We start from the raw sequence: 12,919 nt of genomic DNA on the forward strand, positions 1-12,919 counted from the left end.
AGAGCGTTTTATGCTTTAGCTAGTAAGTGCAGAAGTAAGACATCATGTTCTATCATGTGGCGTAAGGGAAGAGGAAGCATGTGTAATTTCCTAATACAAACTATGAATTCATTTTCTTTTTTGTTGTTTTTGAGGCCAGCACAAGAAGTGCCATCCACTTCCCTGCTTATCAAGGAACTCTCTTGAAGCTTACCTGCTAACTGGGTCGGAGAGTGGATCTTTACTTATATAAGCAAAGTACTACTCTGGCTATCAACTGTGTGTTTTTATCTTGCCCTCTTATTGAAAGAAAGCAGAATTCAAAATTAGGAAGTGAAACTCAGGCAGTAATAAAGCAGTTAACACAAGCTGAAAAATCACTAAGACACAGACCTGCATCTGAAGACAGTAGCCAAGACTAGCCTCTACCTTACTCATCTTTTCCACATATTACATATAAAATCCACAGTCCGAGACACGTCTTAGGTGATTACATTATCATCATCTATAATCTCTCCTTTCCACTGCAGCTAAACAAATTTGCCACTTTCTTCTTCTTGTGTTATCATTGACTCTGCAATTCATGACAGGGGCTTGCTTGGTATTAAGCTGCTTTACAAAGTATAATGGGCCTTGTCTAAACAATGTAAAAATAGTATCATTTGTGGCTTTTACACTGAAGTTTTTTATGAATACATGAAATAACAACAATATATTTATCAGCCATGAATAATGTCACTTACATGTGGGCCCTAAATGTGTAGATGGGTTCTACATCTAAAGAGGCACTCCTGAAAGAGAAAGAAGAGTTATTACACTACATGAAATCTTTACTGAAAAATTCTGAAAACATAAGAGTTTAATCAATTTCAAAGGCATGTAAAACACCAGTGATGTTTTATAAAAACCCATATACTTGCTTTTTGGCAGGAACCGTTTTCTGCAAATTCCAAAGTTTTAGAGTATGGTCCTCAGAGGCTGTAACCAGCACAGGCTCTACAGGATGAAAAGCTAATGCTCGCACTCCATCAAAATGACTGCGTAGCGTATACTTAGGGTTCCATGTCTTTCGGAAGGCATCTTTATTGGCTGGCAACTTAAAAGAAGAAAAGCAAAGGTGTAATTTTATCTTGGATTTTAAAATACATCTTTTATATATATATCCCCCCATTTTTTTTGGAAAACAGCCTCTGCTTGACTCAGCTAATAAACCCCATCTGGCCAGCTAGGCAGTCTGCAACAGTTTCCTTTGACCCAGGCTGGAACGATATATAATGTTAAATACACAGAAGACTTGATTTTCAAAACTGATTTTAATCCTTTCGTGCAATGACACTAATTCTTCTTCCTTGAAGAAAGAGAAATGTGTCATTGCATATCATGTTGTCTGTACCCCAGGAAGAGATTATAGCTATCAAAAGCTCATTCATCACCTTAACACAATAAAAATCAACTTGAGGTGCTTAGTGAGTGATCTTCCTCAGATGAGTAACTTGACTGAGATTGAAAAGAAACATACATAATTCTTGAATACTTCTACAGGCGAAGGTATGTACACAGAAATAGCTAATCGAAATTTCAATACACATTTGTCATGATTTTAAACATAACATTACACAAATATTTTTTAAGTCTTTAATGAATTTTAAATATATTTGTGAGACAATAACCTAGCTGCTTTGTAAAGCAATATATGCGAACTATACATTTATATACTGGGAACATCCAATTCATACTCTTAACCTATAGACTGTTAGGCTAAAATACAATAATTACAGCTGCTTAGTATTAATTATAGGTAACTCAGAAGAGTTACCATAAAACTTCAAGCCCTTCTAGATTGCAAGAGACTGATTTACATCTTTTAATACAATTTATATTTATGTAGCAAGCAGATCCTTAGAAGACTACATCCCATCCTAAGCCTCCATCGTAAAGAGGCAACATGTCCAGGTACTTCTCTCTTTTTATAAAGGCAGTTTAGAAAACTGACTTGAATTAGATGAACAAAATAAGCAAACTAAGAATGAATGGCAACTAATTGTATCCTTCTCCTTACAAATTATCTATTCAGCATGTAATTGTCAAAGTATGTTTCTTGACTGTAGGCCACAATATCTTGACATCTCAAGCTAATTTCAGCAACACTAATAAGAAATTAAATCTCCCGTAGCTAATAAAATCTTACTACCTTATATCTGTCAGGACTGAAAATAATCAGACAGTAGTGTAACAAGTACTGTAGTAAGTATTCCTGGACCAAATCTATAACCTGGATTGAATCATCACTACTCACTCAAACCAAATTCAATTCTATCCAACAAAACAAACAGGCTCAGTTAATAAAATTTACTGTTCTGAGTTACAGATGGGCAGACATTTGCTTTTCCATTATATTACTGTAAATTTCAGTCCTACGTGCAAACTTTACCTAATTCTGATCAAGTCACAGAAACTTGTTATACCAGACATGTAACCTGAATTTTTAGGGTTTTTTTAATACCAACCAAGAAATACATATAAGAACAAAGCATTTTGTTTACAATCTTCCTACTTCAGAGTGCACTGAAGACTGCAATACTTTTATCGAGATTTAAGTTAATTAGCACTACACTGCATATTATATACAAGCTTTTTAAAAAGAATAATCTTCTGTTTCGGGAAGCAGAGCAGAGTGGAATTCTGGAGTTCTGCATTAAACATAACAGATCTTGGACCAAACTGTTGATTTATTTGCCTCCCCAAATAGATAAGAGAAGTGGGGGGGAAAAAGAGAAAAAAAAAAAAAAAGAAAAAAAGAAAAAAAAAAGGTATTTTCCTAGCAAATAGAGTTCCTTGATATTTGAAATCCTCATTATGTAACATATTCACCTACCTAGCTAACTTATGCTGCCTCATGTACTTGTGGTGATCCGGGCCTTAGAGAAATTAAAGCCAAATTTTGAAATACCAATCCTTAATTTTAGCACATGATACATCCCAGATTACACAGAAAACTTTCAATTTTTTGGGTGCAATATGCATCCACATGACAATAATTTCTATTACAGTTGTGATGAAAAGTCATTCAAGAAAATCGGAACTGGATACAGTAATCCTTATTTTTCAAAATATGAAAAGGGTTAATTATATCTTTTTTGGTTTCTTTCTTAAAAGGGCTGCTGCAAGGGTAATTTTGTTTTCAGCAGTACAGAGAAATCTGCTAAAATGCAAGGTACAGAATTTACACAAGTTATGAAAAGTAAGGTATATTTCTTATTTAAAGTATAGATTTGAAGCCTTAATTTTTTTAAAACAGACTGGAACATCTTGTTTCTTTTAAGAAGACGCCACATACTCTTCATTAGAAATCTAGTTATATATAAACCAATTCTTAAAAATTCTTTTCCTTATCCATGTTTCTAATGGATCCTGATATCCTTACTGCAAAAGTAGGAGAACAACTGATACATCTTTAAAGAGGTCCTTGCAATCTCTAAGAAAAACAGCTAACCAGTAATGTAGTTCCAAAAAACCAAATAAAAAACTCAACCCCACCTCAGAAAAACATAGTCAAGGACTTGGAAAAGGGATTTGATGATTACAAAGGATAAATGGGAGATTATTCCACAAAATGGGCCAGAGGAATAACGGAAAAGTAGTAAAATGCAACAGTGTATATCAATGTTCTAAAGTGTGACATCTCAAAAGCCTCTCAAAATACAAGGCATAGATGGACACACTGCCCTCCTGAGTCTTGATGCCCTACTCTGTGTGTGTGTATATATATATATACACACATACATACACATACACACAGTCAACATAACCAATGTCACGACAAGACAGACTATGGAACCATACAACTTCACTAGCTGGTCCTCCCTTTTTCCATGAACTTCAGTGGACTTTACTATAGACCAAGAAGGATCAGCTGAATCCTTGATTCTCATCCTCTGTTGACAAACACAGAAAATAGTACATTCTACAAAAAAAAAAAAAAAAAGAAGTTGTCCCCCTGCCCAAATCCACCCAACACTCAGACAAAAACTCTGCCTAGGTCAGGAGACACAAAACACCTTACATGTCCTAAAAACCTTTACTGCAAAATCCCCTTAAGCTTGGATCAAAATGAAAAAAAAAACATACAAACCATACACCACAAGAAATTGCTAAACAGATGCAATCAGATTGGAAACGCCTGCTTTATTATTCTTGCTCAATCTAACCTAATAAAAATCTCTTTTTGTCTTTGTATTTTTTGTCTGTATAGGATCACAAACAACCCATTCATTCTGCCTTGTAAAGCACAGGCAAACCAGACTGAAACTACACCTTAGCTAAACAAACACAAACCAAAACCAGCTCCTTCCCACCAAAAAAAAAGGCACCAGGGAATGAAGATCTTCCCTGCCCCTGCTGTGAACAGAATCCTAACACATAGTAAGGAGACATGCATTTCCCTGTCTCAAACAAGTACTCCCCAACAGCAAACAGAAAATTTAGAAAACAATAATTAGTAACTGCAGCCAGTGTCTTTTTATGTTTTAATGTTACTTTTTCTTCATAATGTTGTAACTTATTGGAGTTTTCCACGTTTACATGCTCTGATAAAGGAAAGCTTTCCATTTTTCAGTCAGTCCTACTGCAGAAAAACACCATTTTCTGCTGCTATGGAATCCAAAAATATACAAATGGGAGCATTTGATTTGGCAACATTATTCCCTCAACATAAAAACAACTACATGCACTGAGGTCAACGTAAATAGCCAGATAATGAGGAAGACATGACTTGAGATGACTGTACAGTTTAACAGATGACCAGTCTCGGAGACAACCTGTGCATTTAATCAAACATACAGAAATCTTTTGAGCTACAGTTGAAATTCCTAGGATTTATACTTAACCCCCATCCGGCATTCATATCCTCTCCTTTTCAAAATACAACACTCATCAAGGAGTGATACATAAAAGCTAGTGGAAGCCTGTCGTGACTTTATTTATTCATGCACTCTAATGGCTCACAAAAGCTATTTGAAGAACATGAACCTATTGGGAGCAAATGCATTAAGTGTTCTGGTTTGAGGTTTTTTTATTGTTGCTGCTTTACTTACACATTAACTCCTTGTCTGAAGATATACTGGAAAAGGAGGTGACTTCAGCTAAGCTTAAAAAGGCATTAGACTAAGATGCCCTACAAGTACCGGATTACAGGTACAGGGTAAGACATGGTCTTATTGTGCTGCAAATCCATAGCTATGAGGAAACAACTTCAGAAATTAAGAACTATCAAGGAATTTTTAACCTGAAGAAACACTGTGATGAAGAACTAATAGCACCTGAATTTCAGTCTCTTCAGATTCATGACAGGACAGTGTCTTCTTAAATATAAAAAATTCTTGCCACCTGTGTTATTTTTGTTTTTTCTGACACATGAAGTCAGAAGCCACCATGCATTTTTCAGCTATGCTTTAAAAGGAAGAAAATATCCTAAGAGTACTGAGAAAGGAGGACTGGAGAAGAAGCAGGGAAACCAAGTGACAATTATGGCCAATCACACCTCATATGCGGTGAATGGTCCAGTAAGAAAACAAAACCCTACTTCTATCTTTTGTCTTCTGTATGTATCACATATAAGAGCATGAAATAGCCTCTTCCCACTCACCTCCCAAACCAAGCTGAAATTAAAGAACTTCTAATTAAGTGAGAAAACTTTGAAAATTCAACTACATCGAAAAAGTACAATCAACTTCACGTACAGGATAACTAACACCTTCCAGCCTTCAACAAATGTGCGAAGTACTGCCTTCTACTGCAAATTTCTTTTTAGCTCAGGCAGCACTTCATATTTGTGTATTTATCAGTAACTCTCTAAGTTTCCCAACAGCAAAGGTTAACTTTTATTCTGCATCACTCTTCACACCACAGAAACCATTTTGTCAGGTTTGTCACAAGTAGCACAGAGTCTCGTGTAACAGTTTGATCAGCTGGTATCAATTATATTCATTGTAATGCTTTCTGACTTTAGTCCTGGCTCACCTGTAAATATCCCTCCATCTCGGAATAAGCAAAATGGCTACACACTGTTTTATAAAGAAGTTATACCTCACAAAAGACAGGAATACACTGCAAAGTTGCAATCTGCAGTCAAGCCAATATTACAAGACATTTTAAATACAATACTGCATGCAAAACTTACCTGAACACTTCCCTAACCAGCCATCCAATGTTAATAGCCAATGAAAAAGTCATTTAACACTACTGGTAGAAGCTTAATGCATATGGTCAAAGGAATATCAGAACACTCTAGATTATAATAAAAATGCCCCCTAAAAGCTTACATCTGAAATACACTACTATATGTAGTCTATGCTGTTAACACTACTTACTCATCAAAAGGACAGCAAATAAATAAGTTAATATCAATATTTGTGTTCCATGCCATGTCTACTCAATACTCCATTTCAGTGTGTAACTATTGTTTTGTCATGGTAAGACATTAATATGTATTCTATGTCATAACACATTCCCCCCCCAGTGACAAAATCTGAATTAAATTATTAACATAGAAAAACCCCAAGTCATCTCACTTAATTCTGGTTACCCAAATTACTTAGCTCATTCACAAGGAGCATGCTCTCTCCTTTCAAGTAACAGCTTTTACTAATGAAGTGCATCAGTAATATTCAGGGTGGAGGAGAGGGGACCCAACTATTATTGGTTAAGCTGTGTAAAGAATTTTAAAATAAAATTGCACTTACATCATAACTATAGTCTGCATCATTTGTAACTGTCAAGTCTGCAAGGTCTCCAAGGCCCAGAACACTTAACAACACATCATCAGAACCCATAATAAATGACTTGCCTCCTCCAGGTGGAAACGTTATTGGCTCAGCTACAAAGAACAAAACAGTTTCTTTAAGTCTCAATATAATAATTCAAACTGATGAAAAGCTGTATTATTCATCACTTAATAGCAAAGCAGAGCTTAGAACTGAACTTATATATACTACATACAGCCCCAACTAAAAAAAAAAGTATGAAGACACGCACACATGTGCAAACACACACACATTATACACACAATTCTTGCATCATGCTTTGTAATTTGATTTCAACTTACTTTACAGAGGTGTTAATACTGACAAGTGACTTGACTGACATTAATTTACACTGCAATATCAAATGTACATCCCAGGTCCCCAAATTCTCAGCTGAGTTTTTCATTCATTGCACCATGCTTCCTGCCTTCTATCCACTTGCAAGTAAGTCTTTGTGTTTTATACTAGTCAAATATTTCTACTTGCATACTGAAGTATTTTTTAATCGCTCAAGCAAAAGACTCCTGCAAAACATCTCTTCTACTCTGAGATTTTTCAGACAACTGAAAAAAAATCTATTATTTACTTCCTGTGTTAGTTTCTCGTCATGATTTTGGATTCTAATTTTAAAGTATACTCAACTGATACGTTGTCTAGCTATGCCTTCCTCAAATTAAAATTTAACATTTCTGTTAATTATCATTTAGAATGAAAAGAAGTTATATATAGCTATTCACTATGAATTCCCATCTGAATAATAAAGTTATATATATTCACCCATATTCTTTACACTCTTCAACAATTCTGTAAATCTCCCTCAACCCACAAATATCAATTTAGCAGTAAGGAACAGCAACGAAGGCTTAAACATTGTAACACTTTAGCACATTTTAGAAGCTACTTTTACTTCTCAGTTTTCCACTTAGAAATAGCAACGCTTGTTAAGTAGCGTATGTAAAAAAAAGGTATGTGTGAACTTTAACTAAGTATAATCATCTGCAAAATATGTTAAATGATATTTGACATCTTGAAAAATTAAACTTGCTTGACTTTTGAATTTCACTGATTTGGCAGAGAGAGTTATGGCCTCAGTTTAATGCCACTCCTAATTTCTGATCCTCCTAGAAAACCCTTCAATCTCTGAGAATATAGTTCCCAGTTTCTTGGGATTTTGTCTCACAAAAGAAGTTCCAAACAGGAGCACTAATAATTAACTCATTCCTGTTTAGAACACACATCTCTATTATTCCATATTGCCACTATCTGAATGGTAACCTAGGTCTGTTCCACTCCTGCTGGAAGTGACTGAAACCAGGCGTAAATTTATAGATGTCTGGCACCACTGCTAGGGCTATGCAAAGAGGAGCCAGTCCAGCTAGATCAAAATACATCACTTCTCAAGAATAAAACAGGTTCTAATGCTTCAGAACTATTGTACTATTAAGAAATGTAACCTCATTAGCACAGTCAACATAACCATTTGTGAGAATCTAAGAATATAATCTATATAAGAACACAGACTGCTGTTCCTATAATTGCATAAAAAGAGCTAACAATATTTTAACTATACACAATCACCTGTTTTAAAAATATTCACAATCCATACAGAGGTTTAACTTGTAAGAATGTAACATTACATTAACAGCCCAAAATGGCTTACCATGCCCTTATATGAATAAGCTTTTCATTTCCATTAGTAATTTACTAAAACTCTACATTTGACAGTCTACTACAAACAATTTATAATTCATTAAAAGCCATATTCCTACAAAACACCTATTTACTTTCCTGTTACTCCTATTTGATCTTTAGGACAGGCCCATAAGGTTTACGTAAGCCCCGTAACTTGTGATACTAACTCTTTGTGAAATTAATGTCACCTGACCTTAACAGATCAACCTTCCTATGCTTTATACTAAAAATTAAGGACTACCACATTAAGAACTTATACTACAAATTCATCAAGCTTTGTTTGCATGGGTGACTATCTCTTTACTTAAAGCTTCAAAATTAATGCTACTTGAAATTCAGAAGACTATTTCTCAATACTAAAGTTGCCAGTATGTGCATACAGTGTGTTCTACAATTCATTTGCACATTTTATATTTTAAAGTGAGGCATATTTGAGAAGTTTAAAAAATGGTTGCAAACTGCTTTTGTAAAAAGGAAAAGGCAGAATAAAAAATACATGATGTTACAGCTACTAAAAATAAAGACCCACATCTTCACATATCAAAAACAATGCATCAATTGATATATGCAAATGGTAGTTAAATATATGACTTTTTAATGCTTTTCATCTAGAAAAAAAATCCAAGTATGCTAACACACAGTACAATATTATTCTCATAGCATAATATAAATGTTTAACTGAGTTTGCAATCAATAAAGTAAAAATGTGGTAGTACAAGTTCCTTTGTAGGTGAATATAGGTGAAATAAATACTGAAATACAAAATCGTATTATTGAATATTTGCTTAGCCAATCCTAACCAGCACTTCTTACCTTCAAGCTCTTGACATCATACATAATTAAGTCAAAATCAAGCTGTAATATTTGTACAAACTACTCTGATCAGATATGTATGTTCATATAGGCTGTTGTTGTCTGCTGTACGACAGGACATCTTTACCTTGTTTTCCACAAAGTTAATATGTGGTACACCAAAAGCAGCTATTCATACCCAAGCAATTATCTATTACTGCTTTTTTCTGTCAATCTGTAGATTGACACCTCTGCAATCTGTAGATATTAAAACTGAAAAACAACCAGTGAAGAAAGCAATTCTCTGTACACTGGATGGAAAATCATGTTGATACCATTTCTGAAAGTCATACAATATGTTGAAATGGAAACTCCAATTTCTCATGGCCAAAATTATCAAGTGAAATTATGGCATAACATCGTATTTAGCCAGGCAGTTGAGAGTGAAAAAAAAAACCCCAACAAAAACCTAACTCTCACACCTTTAGAGGTATGAAAGGTGTATTCCAAGCCAGTTAGAGCCAGTTACTCCCTGAACTCCCCTTCAAGAAAAAATTATCAACCACTGCCTCAGAACTGTAACACTTCAAATTGTAACATAAAACTTCCATCCAGTCACAAGAAAATCATGGTTTGATAAAATCCATCAGCATAGGCTAGTGCATCCCAGGAAGAAAGCCTAAAATTATCTGCAAAATCTTAGCTTTTAAAATACAGCTGAATAAATAATTCAGTAAAACTTGTATTTGTACCGCATGGAGCAAAATCTGTATTTTATGATAATGAAGTATTTGGCCTTTTAACACACACATGAGGAATTCAAATACAACACTGCCTGTTTGTTTGCAGCTTTGCACCTTATGGTACAGACAAAAGGTCAAAAAGCCACCTAGCATTCAGGATAGAAATAGCAGAATTTACACTCTAATAATCAAGTTTAAAAACAACGCAGAAACCACAATGAGCAGGTAAGATGATAGACATTAATATTACTACTCTTAATGAATAAAGCCCAAACTACACCAACAAGTTAAAAACATATGGACACATTAAACAGTGTGAAAATATAAACATTAAAGCAGTTTATTTGAACAGTGTGAACAATCTTTACTTGAAGGGTAACACAGTGTTTGTGCTACAAGAATGAGGCACTGAAAGTAAGTCCCTATCAAATTCAAATTTAGCATCTATTTCTTCAAAAAGATTGCTTTGTCCAGTATTATTTTAGATGTAAAGCCTCTACCTGAGACAACGGCCCTGTCCATAACAAGGTCTGTGTTCCCTTGCACAACATGCATGGCCTAAGAAAAACAGCCAAAGACAGACCTAGAAAATTGTAACTGTAGGATCACATGGCCTTAATATCTAAACATGGCTAAAAGGCAACCTAAAGCCTGTAAACACTAAACCTAAATACAACCTAATTGTATATCTACAAGTTTTAGCAAGTGTATTTTCACCTGTAGATTTTTCAGTTGCATTCCACAAGTAAATTTAATACTGGTTCATCTTGAAGTTGGAGATAAAAACAAAGATGAAAAGGAAGGCAGTAAAAAAGACAACTTTGGTAAAATGACAGTTTGGGAGAGCAGCAAAAAAACCTCCTTGAACCATGGTTTTGGTTTTTTTTTCTGCTTGCCTGGTGACAGGCATTTGTGAGGCCAAGGGTGAAGAAGAACAGGTGAACCAACAGATTACTGGAATTAGTAGTAATGCAAATTCCATTTCTGCTATAGCTGATACCATACCAGGTCTTATGGGTCGAAGATCATTCTCAAAGAGCCAAATCTGAATACATCTGAGTATTTTGAATGAATATGTTCTATGTAGAGGACAATTTAGAAATTAGAATGGTATTCTAATTTCAAAGCTAATACAGGAAAATCATTCCTTTAAAACAAAAAACTTAAAAGCCAAATACAAGGTTTTTGACTTTAGATATAATAGCTTGCCACTAATTTCCACTGTCAAAGATAAACCTGAAACTGAAACAAATACTTTGTAAAGAAATAGTGTCTTTGTAAATTTGTGTATGTAGACCAAGGGAATTTTATAAAAGAGAACATTAAATTTGAGGAAAAGAGACCTAATTAGTCCCATAACTAAAATCACCACTTTTCATTTTAAAATCCAAACTGTGCATCAAATGTTAATACTCACCTTTTTTCCCCTCAAAAAATAACAACCTATTTGTGAAAGGTTTTGCTAATGGGGGAGGGAGGGTCTGCAAACAGGGATTTAATAGTGAATAGTGTCAGAACACACTGCTGTACATTAAGTTATTTAAAAATACTTACGAAATAATGGTGAGTTATGATAAGCCACAAAAACTCAAGCCATATTCTCACAAAACCATTTGAGAAGAATCGCAAATAAAATAATGTGGCAATCTGCAACTGCATAAAGCTCTATAGAGGGGAAAATAAAATGACAGCGTGTGCTCTCTAAAAGAAATCTCCTGAAATATAGTAAGTAGCTGAATTTTTTGTACCTTCCTCTGCTCTTGCACCTTCATGATCAGTCATTCTAGAAGAGGGTGACCTAGATTGATTAATGATTCCTGAAGGGATGTGGGGTATCTCATCATCGCCCAGATCAGCTATCATGTCGTGAAGTTTTGTCCTGTTGACTCCTGTAAATTAATGTCAGCAGCAAAAATTCATTTGATTGCTACCGCTTGACTTGACTGAAGTCTAAAAATCCATTAAATAAGAATAATTACTGACGGGACCTCCTTAAAATAAATAGTGCTTTGCTTTTGTTTAGTAATATTTTGGAAATCAAAAGCAGGAGTTAATACATCAAATCTGAAAACTACATGCAAACATTTTTAATTCACTAAATCAAAGAATAACTCCTTTGTTTTCTGCAGAACTATTCTACAGTTTCCTGTAGGAAAGAGAAAAAAAAAATCATCTTACAACCCTACTGAAAAGTCAAGCCAAATATTAAAAGAACATTCACTATTAAACATAAAACGTATTAATTAAACATTTTCTAACAATATTACACAACTTTACTAAACAATTTAACATTAAAAAACAGAGTGAAAATTAAAAATAAGCTTAAAAATGAGAGCAAAACTACAGACAACTCATAATGGGGGTGCAACGAACAATTAACTTTCCCTGCTTTGAATGGTATTTAAATTGTATGAAGTGTTTGTTAAACACAAGAGCAAGAATGCTTCCACCACTGTATGAAACTGTAGATGTGTATTATATTACAATTATAAAAGCATGCCTCTAGAAGCAAAGCGTTCTGAATTATATGTGCATTTAATTATGTAGACATCAGCAAACAAAAATAGTATAATTTGAAATATTTTAAAAATAGTAAATCCATTCCTGCTTTCACCTTTATAGCTTCCATGCCAAAAAGTCAAGCTTCAATCAAAGTGTATTTCAGTGAGAGAACCTCTTTAAAGAAAACAATCCACAATGATGAAAGACATAACCAAATTTTAACCAATAAAACAGCCCTTCCTGGGACTGCAAGCAGAGATAATGAGGACTATTTAGTAAGGAAGCATTGGTGAACAAGTTCTTATACTGAGGTGACATGTATCACATTTATTAAAAAGGAAAATGAAACTAAACCAAAGCCTTTATTGTCAAAAAGGTAAAATGTAAACACTATGATTACAGGTCACTTGT

General features: G+C 34.3%; 1 protein-coding gene across 5 annotated transcripts in view; it reads right to left on the reverse strand.

Moving 5' to 3' along the window:
• Nucleotides 1–12,919, reverse strand: part of STRN3 (striatin 3) — a 42,542-nt gene that overhangs the window by 9,340 nt on the left and 20,283 nt on the right. For 3 of the 5 annotated variants that reach the window (XM_017742043.1, XM_017742044.1, XM_008639568.2), the window contains 4 exons: nt 11,755–11,895; nt 6,720–6,853; nt 900–1,075; nt 723–770 (listed from right to left, as the gene is read on the reverse strand). In XM_017742043.1, the coding sequence (XP_017597532.1) occupies nt 723–770; nt 900–1,075; nt 6,720–6,853; nt 11,755–11,895 (499 nt within the window). The remainder of the gene's footprint in view (nt 1–722; nt 771–899; nt 1,076–6,719; nt 6,854–11,754; nt 11,896–12,919) is intronic. The other 2 variants (XM_017742046.1, XM_017742045.1) reach the window with 1 other exon arrangement.

Source organism: Corvus brachyrhynchos, unplaced genomic scaffold (genome assembly GCF_000691975.1).
Source record: "Corvus brachyrhynchos isolate BGI_N302 unplaced genomic scaffold, ASM69197v1 scaffold115, whole genome shotgun sequence".
In the NCBI taxonomy this organism is placed as follows: domain Eukaryota; kingdom Metazoa; phylum Chordata; class Aves; order Passeriformes; family Corvidae; genus Corvus; species Corvus brachyrhynchos.